This window comes from Enoplosus armatus, chromosome 21, assembly GCF_043641665.1.
Source record: "Enoplosus armatus isolate fEnoArm2 chromosome 21, fEnoArm2.hap1, whole genome shotgun sequence".
NCBI lineage: Eukaryota > Metazoa > Chordata > Actinopteri > Centrarchiformes > Enoplosidae > Enoplosus > Enoplosus armatus.
In genome coordinates, this window is record NC_092200.1 from 12,056,425 (window position 1) to 12,069,632 (window position 13,208).

The window sequence follows — 13,208 nt, forward strand, 5'->3', positions numbered from 1 at the left end:
GGGGTGATTGGTGGCAAAAGGTTCCTGAATTGAACCTTCATGCATAAGACTGCAGGACAGGTGGTTTTCTCTCTGGGGATCGCTGTGTGAACCTCATCCAGTGGTGAATGGGATTGAGCTGAATGTGATTGAATGGGCTGAAACAGGGCCTGATGGTAGTAATGTGTGTGTGTGTGTGTGTGCGTGTGAGAGAGAGAGAAACATTAAGTTGGCTTAGGCGCTCTACCATTCCCACCCGTCTCTTTGATCAATAGCACTGATAGCTCCAATATTATCACCACTTACACACAAACAGGCACACACACCCATTCAAAAACCCCTCTAAACTTGTGCAGAGGCTCATCTGTAGCGTTAGTATGTATGTGTGCATGTGTGTGTGTGTGTACTCAAGTACATTGCTGCAATCCCAAAGCCTCTTCTAAATAAGACAGAGAGAAACAAATGGCTCCAGTTTTGCCTGTTACTGCACTGGGTGTTATTGATGGTATATGCCCAGCTTAAAATTATTGGCTCTGTATTTGTTTACATAAGCAATACTTTGAATTACACTGGCAATAAATTAAAAAGCAATATATATGTCATACATCTTAACGAAACAGAAATGGCGATAGTTACAAAAACATCTGAGAGATGAATGTGTTTTGGAGTATTTGCAGAAATATTACAGGCAATGAATCAGGGTTAATGGCTGTAGGAAAACCCTTCTGAATAAATAATAATCTGCAAACAATTATGATGCAGCACACAAAAACAACAGCTTAATTTACTTTCAACTGTAAAAGATCCATATCCAACAGTGATGAAGCTATTTTGGGCTGAAAGCAGAGCTTAATACTCACAGACAAAAATGCAGACATGCAAAAAATAAACACTGTACATATTTGTGTGTATGGAAACACACACTAACTAGAGCTTTTTATTCTGTGGCTGATAAACATGAGTAGCCAACTCCACACATCAGATCTTCCATACTCAAGGTGTGACGGTGCACATGAATTTTTATGTAGACGGCCAAGCCCCCTTTTTGTCAGTTGGTATGAAAAGTTGATCAGTGTTTTCTTGCCCCGTCAGTAGAGTTAGAAAAGGTTGATTTGCACAGCACTGTTTCAGGAATAACATTTTTAGAAAACTCTGCCCTGACTTACTCCGGTCAGGAAACACTTCCTTAACCTAGAGTACCATCCGCAAGAAGCTGCACCAATGAAATTCTCATGTTGAAATATTAGGCTACACAGTAGGTTAATAACACTGGTAGGAAAGCAAATGTACTTATCAGTGTGTGCAAAAAAAGAAAAAATGGCTAGTTAAACTAATAATGTTAGCTGAAAACTTTATTTTATAGTTTTGATGGGGTCTTGATCAGAGTGTGAATTATAAATGTAGAAATAGTGCTATAGTAGCTGTTTTTTTAATGAGTGGGTCCCCGTTTTGTTTATCTCGTGCACACACAAGGATGTACATGCATGTGCTCACCCATGATACACAGTCCTGCCAATGGTTTCACACTATTAAACTGATCTACAGGTGGTGGCAACATGCCAAGATACACTGCAATGCACTAGCAAAGGGAGGGAAGAAGAAGACTGCTAGCAAGTAAATATTTTATGGGAAATAAAATGCATTCAACATGTTTCTTATCCTGTCTGAGCAAATCATGCAAACAGCTCCTCCCCTTTAGTTCCCGGTTTTATATTTCTGCTGACTAGCTTGGTACATCAATGTTATTCATTACAGGGCTATTCTTCTCCTCTCCTCTCCTCTCCTCTAGCCGAAAGACCATCTCTTATCACCTGTAGCACTTCACCATACAGAAACAATGAATAGTTTAGGCCATTAACCCATTAGCTAAGGATCAAGGATTGTCGGATGCCCCACTTGTGCTTGCTAACAGTGCAATGACAGGTCTGCTGGTTTGGACAAAGAAACGTAGACAATATAGCCAGAGAGAGATCACATCCATACAATGTCAAGGAACAAAGTGCTAATGGCTCATTTCCACGTGTTGTTCCTACACTGTATTTTCCATCTAGAACTCATCAGTGCTTGAATAAGGTCTGTGGTTGCGGTGTTACATTTGGTAAAAACAGAGCAAATTAATTGATGAATATTTATGTGCACCACCCTGTGGCACTGTGAGTTTTCCTCCCACATAAGTTTTCTGCTCTGGGTTATGTGAGGGTGAAAAGGATGACTTCACATTTTAATAATAATGACAAGAAAACGTTATATTGATTTTGTAATAACAGTGGGATGTGTTATTTTTTCCTCTTCTATCATAAAATAGAAATATTCCCCTTTTAACTCCTTCCCCTTTTAACACATACATCTTGAGTCATTAATTCATGTCTATACAAAAATATAATTAACAGGGGAAATAAAAAATAGAACTATGCATGCAAATAGCTTTGTATAAGGTTATCTATAATTATTACCCAACAAGAATCTAAAAACAAGCCAACTATAGAAGTCTGTCTTTGATGGTTTTACTGGTTTTAGTTCCCTGTCTGATAGCCTGTGGTCATGGCTTATATGCACATGCACATTTCTTGTTCACTCACCCAAATGTTACCGTCCTGGTGATATGGTTTCCAGTTCCTTCCTGTGTCGCTGTAGAGGAGACGGTACCGTGTTGTCCAATCAGAGCTGCTGTAGCGACCCTGCGTTGCTATGGCGCTCACCTGCTTCCTGGTACCCAAGTCCACCTGTAGCCACTGGTAATGGTCACTGTCCAGAGGTGACCATCCACCAGCACCTGCAGAGTTAGTGACATTTTATAATGAGTGAGAAGTCAAAGGTTGTCTTCAAATATCTTATGTCCCCTTAAAAGTATCTAGTCTGTGAAAAATGGCTTGGCCCCATGTATGAAATTTGGAATTTTCTTCAGTATATCCTAATAGCAAAGACTGCCTGTTCCACAAACAGGATGAGTTGCAGCTTTCGAGTACAAGACAGGCAGAGAAGCAGCATGGTACCACCATAATGACATTTTACAAAGAGAACGTGGAGTTAGAAGGTTACATTCCGTCCTATTACTAACGGTCAGTTTCCAGCAGGTAGCAGCCCAGACATTTGCTCCAAGATAGGCAATGGAATAGCGTGGGAGAAGTAGTGTTTTATTAAGAGCCTTGCATACAGGGCTAGAGCCTGCTAACTATAAAGATGTTCCACAAGAATGACTCTTCGTCAGAATCATATAATTATTCACTCTCCAACACAGCAGACACCTCAACTTCTAGAGGAATGGCATTAGTATGTATGACATTTCAAGACAGATTCCTTTTTATTATTGATATGCAAGACATAATATGACATTTTATAAATGTTGGAGAGCCCACTGTCATCCACATAACTACAGATATGTTCAGTTTCAGCTCAGAGACACAACTGGCCAAGCACAAATTCAATCCACTTGATACTGAAAGTTACTGTACATATGGTTATCTCTGCTTTCAAACTAAGCTCTGGTTCAATATGTGCATCCTTGAGCGGAAATTAAAGTGATATTTCACTCTTGTGGAACATGCATTTTCATTTCAGTGCACATATCTGTGGGAATAGCTTTCTCAGAAAGTCTCAGTCTCAGAAATGGTCTAAGAAATGGACAATAAACACATTACTTGTTGAGAGTGAAATTGTTTGACCTCCTCTTTACCTTTTTGCATATTGTTTAGAAGTTTGTCAAATATATACAAAAGCAGAACTCCTAAGTTTAAGATTTATGATCTCCTTTACAGGGTAGCCACACTGAAGTTGGAAAACATTCAAGGTGAAATACTGCTTTGAAGAAAATGGCTCTCTGAAAGCATCAAAGGAGAGTGTTTCTATGCTATTTTCCCATGGCTATAGTGTCATCTGCTCTAATAGATGGCTGGGTTTGTCTCGTAATCCACTCAGTGGCAGTTGGCGTCCTTGTGCTAGCCTGAAACGTCATGGCTCTGCCTTCATTTCCAGACAAACGCTTACGTGTCCTCCAAAGGTTATCCCCCCTTCACACCTCCAGGTGTCTACCTGAGGTGGGGCCAAACTCCCCTGGACCTCACAAGTTACATGAGCCTCAGGTTAAATGGTGCAGAAACAAAAGAGCAAGGCAACTGCTAGACAGAAGGGGAAAAAAATGCTGGACAGAATCCCACTGACCTGATTTCATCTGCCACTAAAATATAAGAGAAAAATACAGAGGCATGATGCCAACACTGTATGTACACTGTAGAGCTACAGTGAGAGCAGTCAAACCAGAGTGGGAAATACAAGAAAAATGCACACAGACTGCATTACAGTGCATAAAACAGATGTAGAGACCAGTGCACATTTCAGCATTCACACACACACACACACACACACACACCAAGCACCGAAGATGTATCCGTGCAGCAAACAGCCGAGCCTGTGACAGAATGCAACTGTGAAATGATTATCGGGAAGAGTGGGTGGTGGATGGACTGCGAACCGGCCATGTCACGGCCGTCTCCTTTGATTCTCTGTGATGGATTTTTTCCAAAGGACAAAAATACAGATAAGAAAGTGACGGGCTGAAAGCACAAGTGAAGGAGAGTGACTGATTTAAAAATGACAGGCAGAGACGCTATTCTGAAACAGACACATGGGGACAAAGTGAGAGAAAGGGAGATTGTGAGACCAAGAAAGTATGAGAGTGGGAGTATCAAGAGTATCAAGCGTAGTGGAGGAGGCATGAGAAATGATAGTCAAATGATAAAATAGAGGGTGAGGCAGTTTGTGATGTACCCCCCCCCCCCCCGACAAAAATCCTATATCTTATCCAATTACAGAGCCATTACACTCCAGCCCCAGCCTTGACAGATAACCAGGCCCGTATCAGTGGAAACGTCAATACCTCAAAAACCCGTTGCAGCAAAGCCACATTCCCTTGGGGGGAGAAAACACTTTCAAAAGGGGAAGAGTAGGGAGGAACGAGGGGAGGGAGGGTGAGGGATTGTGTTCAGGGGGGACGGGGTGATAGTGATAAGTAAACAGACAGTAGAAAATAAAGATTAAGAAAGCAAGCTGAGCGGACAATGACCAAGGTAGTGTGACGCTACGAACAAGATTGCAGGATGGGGTGTCGGAAAGAATGACAAGGAGGTGTGTGTTGAGGGGGTGACAAGAGAAAGGGGAAGAAAAATGGAAACGAGGGAGAGTAAGAGAGACAGATGAGGTGAGGAGAAGAGGGAGTGATGAGAGAGGATTTTATGTCTCTGATACTGGGGAGGCCAGAGATGAGATAGAATGTGGATGGGATGAAAAAAAAGGACAGAAAGGGAGCAATGAAGTTATGGTAAAGAAGGTGATAGATGAGACAAAAGGTGAAGGAACAGAGCAGAGGGAAAAGGTTGAGAAACCTGGGAGAAAGAGATAAACTGAACCCATTCAACACTGGAAACGGTACACCATCAGCAGAGTTAGACTGCAGGTGGGTTCAAATGACATGGAACAGAAAGATTGGAACAGTTATGGGTAGAGTCCAGGACAATAGAGGAACGTGAGAGAGGAATGGTTAGAATATATAGTGGTACATTGAAGAGGCGAGTATGCTGCTAAAAGATTTCAGTGTCAGGTCACCTTAACGTTGAGCCAAGATGTGTGGCTCTATTTCTGTGTATATCCCCACACCCTCTACTGACATACCCATACAACTTGACATGATATCTTCCTCAAAGGGTTTTCATTTCTAATGTCACATCTGATGTCAGATAACTCCTTGAGATATTTTGATGTCTAATACCGGATATGAAATCGTCTTCAAAAATGGAGTCATCCAGTTCAGGCTGACCTGGCATGCTGCTCTTCATCCAACCCTCTGCTTCACAATCACATACTGTACATTCACACTGCTAAAGTGCAAACACTATTCTCAACGGTTGGTCACTGAGAAACACAAAGCACGCAGTTGGCAACTGCACATTGTTCAAGGCCACTTAAATTGTCATTACTGAATGGTGGGAATCAAATTTCAAATCTCCAATATTGTCTACCCCGCAGTGCTACTGCCACAGTGACCACACTCACACCACTGGTGCCTGGTAAGTAGGCATTCAACTGAAAATTGCACTGCAATAAAGAAAAACACTAGAGGCTGCATTGATATGTTGACCACAGATTTTGTATTCCTCTTCTACACCTCAGCAACTTCTCTCTTCCGCTCAGGGCACTTGCATATCTAGAGACCGTTCCAGATCTTCCACCCGACACCTGTCAAACAGATGCCCAACAGTCGCACTAACTGCCCACTAACACTGGCTGTCCGCCTGACTGCGAATGTTCCAGCCACTTCTACTTGTACCTGCATCTTTCCAGAACCTGCCTGTCTCTTGTTCCTGTCCCGTTCCTGTTAATCTGTTGATTACATGCTACCCCTGTTTAAACCTGCTGTCTGTACCTGTAAGCCTGTTCGTCCTCCATTATTTCTATTAGTTACTTTTACTGAACCTTTGTCTGCGTCTGCGTCTTCTTCCCTGTTGCCTCGTGAAGAAACTGCTATAACATGGATATGTTGATATATGATCCAGTCCATCCATGGGTTTGAAGACTCATCAGATGCACAACAATTTATAACACCTCGAGACATGATCAGTCTGGAAAAGGTTCATGGCAGCAATAATTCTGATCCTCTGTCTCGACAATCCCAAAACTTTAGAATAGTGGCATTCATACAGCAGTTCAATGATGCATCAAAAGTTGAGTAAGGTTGTACTTTTTTTGCGGCTTTCTTTGTCAGAGCCCAACCCTGCAGTCTCACTGAAATGAATGGGGAATGGACTGCATTTTTGAAGAAGTGCTTCTGTTGGTTTGGACATGGCTTAAAGGGGTGAATGAAAGGACAGGGTGATGGTTAGGGAAAGGGGGTTGAAGAGGACGGATGGAGTAGAAGGCATGTTAGGGTCACAGGGTTACCAGAAGTAACAGATGGGAATGAGAGAGAGACAGATAGATTGAAAAGTCCAGAGAGACGCAAAGGTTCAAAAGATTGTGCAAGTGATGGCAAGCGTTTGGGAAAGATGGACTAAAAAAAAGCAATGAGAGAAGAGAGCTGCTGGCTAAAGAGCTCGATGTTAGAGGTCAGGGGAGGAACAAGGGACACGACCAAAGGATGTAAGGGAGCAAAAAAAAGAAGAGACCAGAGAAGTGACATGGGCAAATGCTGTCATAGATTGGAGAGGAAGGGAGAGGGCTGGAAAAAAGAAGAACAGATGAGAGGTGAGGGGAGAGGAGGGGCAGCTTGACAGAGGTTAGGAGGGGGCTGAAGAGTGATATATTAAAAAAAAGAACAGAGGTGCAGTGAAAGGTGAAAGCCGAAGGGAGAAAGGGGAGAAGTGAGAAGAGGTTGACAGAATAAAGTGGAGATGGAGGAGGCTGGCGGTGGGGGAATGGAAGATGAGAGAGCAAGAGCGAGCGAGCAGGAGCATCAGTGAGAGAATGAGGAGGAAAAAAATGGGAGGAGAAAGGGGAGAGGAGGAGTGTCGGGGGAATGTCACTGTTCTCTCACCTGTCACACACACAGATGTTCAGGGAGGAGAGGAGAAGCAGGAGGGGGATAGGGGAGAGAACAGGGGAGCAGAGAAGGTCAAAGAAACCACCTTTGAGGAAGAGACGAAGAAAAGGAGAAAGACAAGTAACACAGAGAAAAAGATGAGGGATAGAGCTCAGGACAACTGATGGGGAATAAGAACAATCCAAGAGGAAGACACAGAGAATAAAGCATTGAAAGCAAAACGGGCTAAAAATAGACAAGCACTGCCATATTGACTTTTGTCAATTGAAGCTGATAAAAGTCTTGAAAGAACTGCTAAAACCAAGTTGCTCTGGATAATGGACACTTAGAGCATCAATTTGTGTATGCGCATTTTTAAAAAAAATATTTCGAGTCATTGGGGCATTAAGTGGAGTGATGAAGTCCAAAAGAAAAAAAAAACACAATTTACATGTATTTGTACATTTTTGATACTTGATTCATTGTTTCAGTCTTTAATCAACCAAACACACCAAACATTCACTGGTTCAGCTTCCTAAGTGTAAGGATTTGATGCTTTCTCCTGTTTTATATAATTGTAAATTGAAAACTGGACTGTTGGCCGACAACAAAAGCTAATTTAAGAGGCACCTTGGCTTCTGGGATTATTTGTTTTGATGTTCTATTGACTAAACAATTAATGGGTCGATGCAAAATAACAGATGAATTAATAATAGCCAGAGTCAGTCAGATCGAACATTCTTTAATGAGCATAAAAAAAGGCAAAAGATCCAATCAGATTTTTTCACACCAGGGAAATCCACTGGTATTGATGATATACCAAAGCAATTTATCAGGCCATTCGGCAATGTCTTAAAATCTGTCTGTAGCGAACATCCCTATCCCATATAGTTACTCTACAGTATATCCTTATAATGCAATTAAATTGGGACCTGTTCCTGTGGCAACACTGATGCTGGCATTTTTAAAAGCAGCATGTTAGAAATCAGATTAATCTGCTACATGAAAGCTACCCTGGTGAAAATGTCCCAGTGTGGTGCCCTTCACAGATCTGTACTGGCCAAATGGAATTCACACAGAGAGGCTCCTTCTGAGATAAAAGGAGCAAACTGGGGTTGAAAAAAACATGGCTGGAGTTTCTCCAAACTTGAAAAACAATGTTTGAGCTATCTGTGATGACACAGATAACCCAGCATTGTAGCAGAGGTACACAGTGTGTTATGGTGGAATCGTACTGATATCAGTACCGATTATGACCACAGATATTCTCACACACACAAGTATAAAACAGGACAAAACATGTACTTGTGTATACATGCACACACCCCCGCAGGTGAAACAACAATTTTTATCAATTCTTCAGTGGCATAAAAGCAGTATCCGTAGGCTGCAAACAAAGTGACAATAGAAAGCTAGTTATTGCCCATTTTCAGGAAAACTAATAACAATGAACATACAGTAAAAGCCACAAAAAGTCATCTTGGGAATGTGGGGGAGGGGCACAGATAGATGTACCAACAGCAATGCGCTGACTAAGGAAAGGCAGGGGAACATAATGGAGAGAAAGTCAAACCAGGAAGTACCCTCTGGGAACCATAGCCTAAAAATGTCTGTGTTTTAAAACTGACAACTAATGCAATTTGTTTGGATATTTGTCTTTTATCACATCTCACACATCTCAATTCACCCTCGGCTACGTGTCATTAGACCAGACCACAAGCAAAGATATGAAAGCTCACGTTGTTTGCTTTGAACTTGAATCAAATAGTGTTCCACTGTCTCAGCAAGTCTCACCCATCTTTCCTCTGCTCTGTTCATCTCTTGTCAGGCTGTTAAGTTGACTCCGTCCTCTGAAGTTTTTTTTTTTTTTTTTTAAAGGCACAGATGATCAGAGCTCACCTAATTGGACAAATCACATGTTTGTCCATTGCTCCTGGGGAGTGAACATGAAAACATACATACAGTACAGTATGTATGTATAATCCACAGAAAGTTAAAATGTGAACTAGAGTGTGGAAATCTGTGTGTGTGTGATGATGACAAAGATGATTTTAACTTTTACAGCCTAGCAGGGAAATGGAAAATAAGTGGTTTAATTCCACGGCCTGACTGAGTAAATGGCTTTTACAGTACTGATGGTAGAAAATAAGTCAGACATCAGGAAAAAAGTGAACCTTGGGGAAAAGCAGAAAGAGCAAGTGAGGAAGATAGAGCAAAACAGGAACTGAAGAGAAATTGAACAAGTGAAAGTGTGAAAGTACAAAAAAAGATAAAGATAAAGATTTCTAAAACGCAGTGGGAAAGACCCGAGTTCTGAGAGTGAGTAATGGAGACACTGTGTGATTTTGGACGAGTGATGAGCAGCCGGCGACAGGCATGACACACAAACAAAAGTGACAGTGGCAAAGCAGAGCATCAAACAAGAGAACATCTCTCCTGCGTCTTCCGTCAGTGTGGGAGAGTGTGTGGGCGCGCACACATAACAGAGTTTGCCTCTACAAATGCGGGTGCCTTTATGTTTGTGTGTTCCAGCACCCAAGAGAACATGTGAGAGTATGTTTATCAAAGTTGCAGCTTTTCATACTAAAACCACATTAACAGAAAGTATAACATCTTAATTAATTAAGATGCTAGGCCGCCAGAAAAAGGGAGCAGAGAGAAAACAGCTGGTTAGCCCCCTGCTAGTACTTCATCTTTCTGTCATGGAGCAAAGGGAGCGGATGGAGACAGAGTAATTTAATTAGGAGCGGACCGCCATTATCGATGGATGACTGCAACGGCTAGAGACATCAAACAACTTTGCTAGATGACAGAGAGTGAAAAGCAATGCATGGAAAGGGAGGGGGGAATCTGGTTAATTGTGCAGCAAGCCAGCGCACAGTTGTACTGCAGCACTATGACGTACTGCGTATAACGAGGGATAGAGTTTAAAACTTTAGAACTAGAACTTTGAACATACGTATCAGTATGTGAGAGAAGAAAAAAAATGATAATGAGGTCTGTGAAGAAAGAAGGGGCACAGGCTGAGAAAATGGAGTGTGGGATTGAGAATGTTACTGTAGAAAATAGAAAGTGTACGGAGGGAAAATGAGATGGAGAGGGAGAGAGGGGAGACAGGGATGTGATGGAGGGCAGAGAGGGACAAGACGGAGCAGAGGAGAGAGAAAAACAGAGGAGAAGGGATAAAGAGGAGAAAAGAAAATGGAATATAAAGATCAGTGGCCACATGTTTGTGATTAGCAGCCTAATCTCATGCTTGGCCACGTCTGTGCAGCGCGGCACCGACACGCACGCATACACACACACACACACACACACACATGCACACAATCAGTCCATCCATTCCTCTCTCACTTTCTTTACAAACAGAAGGTATTCATTGTTCTCCCAAATCACTTTTTGACAGGTTTTCTATGAATGCAGGAAGGCTATGTCAAAATAACACAATACAGTTTCCATGGTGGCAGTGGTAAAAAGATGCACGCCACATGGAAATGTGATTGATACGTTTTTTTGTGATTATTGAAGACTTGAGATGCCTCTGTAAAACTTGAAGCAAAATGTTAGTATTTACACAATTTTGGCTCAAATGGTCAATCATACATGGCTCACCACGAATCACTTTAACTGCCCCTCACTAATCTTCAGCACATTAGTCCTTTTTCTATTTCAGTCTGTCTCACTCTTCAAAGAACCCTTCTTTCAGCCTCTCCATGTCTTCCATTCCACCCTCGCCTCCTCTCTCCACTTCTTCACATCCCCTCCTCTCTCTTTTGCCTTCAACCTCTCCATGCCTCTTCTATTTTAACCTGTATCCACAGGGCATCTGTCTTCAGCTGGCAGCACCGAACAAAGCCTTGTGTGAGGTGCAGATCACAGCTCATGTGGTTGCTCTGGATTTTCTTTTTTTTTTTTTTTTGGAGCTCATCACTCTTTTACTCAAAGTTAAAGTGTTCGAGTTAAAGAGTTTTTCAAACCTTTTCTGGCACATGACCCTGTTTTTATGTCCAAAAATTCTCATGGCTTAAGCAGAGAAAGAGTGGTCAAAGTGTCATTTGAATTTGAATATGGCATATTTTTACAATCTGTTCTTAAAAAGGGGCATTCCACCATTTTTAAATGTCAAAGTCAATATACCAGTCATATCACTCAGCCCATTAAAGCAGTTGTATAATGTGCTCTGTGGCTCTGGAGGAGCTTTGCCAAGGAAATGAAAAGAAAATGACTGACCTCACTTGAGGAATCTTGGGCTTGGACACTACACATTTTGAACAGACAGCCTTTTCCAACTGGGGGCTTGGAGTATGGAAGACATGGACGTTTTCCACGCACGGAAGGTCTAAGGAAAGATGCTATTGAGTTGCATCAGAGGGTTTTTGGAAGTTAATGCACACTAGAGACAAAAAGTAAAATATCTTGGCCTCTGCAGCATTCATTTGTTTTGTTAAGCTGTCTCTCAAAGCTCTCATTAAGGTCTGTACTAAACTATTGGAGTACCCCTTTAAACATGACAGAGCTCAGAAGTAATTATATACAAATGATATTTTAAAACTGTTGAACACTATATCAAACAAATGCCAAAATGTGTTAAAAATGTTCTGTGACCTATTTTCAAACCAAATGTGGTTGAGAAACTCTGAGTTTGAAATGTGAGGAAAAGATCCATCTCTGCATTTCATTAGTAGTCATCTCATCTCTCTCTCTCCCTCTCTCTCTCTCTCTTTCTCTTTCCCTCCCTCTCTCAGTCCAAATAGACTAAAGGGTTTTGGCTGCATGAGAGTGGGCCCACCTTTCCCTCTGTCTGACACTCTTGAGATGTGCAGGGTCTCATACATGAACCATCGCTAAGGGTAGACAGTGAGGGGGTGGGAGAATGTATATTTGAGGGAGAGTAGAGGAAGAGGAGTGATGATGTAAGGAAGGAACGAGTCGTGACCATGAGAGAGAAAGGGAGAGAGTGGTGGAGAGGAATGAGTGAATGGAGGGCGAGAGGGAAAAAAGGGGAGATTGAGAAGGATGGCAAGAATGAGATGTCAACAGATGGAGAGAGGGAGGGTAAAAGACAGAATGAGTGGAAAGGGGCACAGAGACAAACAAAGTGTCAGAGTCCTAATCAGTCTGTTTTGTCTGCAAAACCCAGAGGCAGAAACTGCCCCTGCTTGATTTATCCTAATGATGGAAACAAAAAAAGCTCATAATACAACTACTGTAATAGTGGACCACAGCAACTGACAATCAAACTGAGTTGGTCTTAAATAAGATGCAATTATGTCATTTTATAAATAACATGTTGCAAAGAATAACCGCTTGTGAGTGATTGTGTTTTCCAAACAAAGTCAAAAGGCATTTAGCATTATGATGATGAGTGTGTTGGTAAAGAATGTGTTCACGCTTCAGGAGCCAGACAGTGCATTTAGAGAGAGCGCCTTCTTCCAAATAAACACATAAATAAAGCGATGTCCGCTGGCTTATTCCTGTATATGCATGCACACAAACATACTCTCTTAAAAAACACACACAGTTACTCATATTAAGCACGCGCTCACATTTACACACACACACACACACACACACGAATGGATGGAGAACACAGTTAGTGTGCGGCAGCAGTCACATGAACAAGCAGGGTGGGTACCAGAGGCCTGGTGACTGGCTGGCATACAGCAGACAGCTGCCTGCTGGAAAATCGTTATCATTTTGTCTCTCTCTCTTTCACACACAT

The 13,208-nt window shown here is 41.9% G+C and overlaps 1 protein-coding gene across 1 annotated transcript in view; it reads right to left on the reverse strand.

Moving 5' to 3' along the window:
* Positions 1–13,208, reverse strand: part of cntnap2a (contactin associated protein 2a) — a 272,982-nt gene that overhangs the window by 141,539 nt on the left and 118,235 nt on the right. The window contains exon 3 of the mRNA XM_070928498.1: positions 2,559–2,752. Coding sequence (XP_070784599.1) covers positions 2,559–2,752 — 194 coding nt within the window. The remainder of the gene's footprint in view (positions 1–2,558; positions 2,753–13,208) is intronic.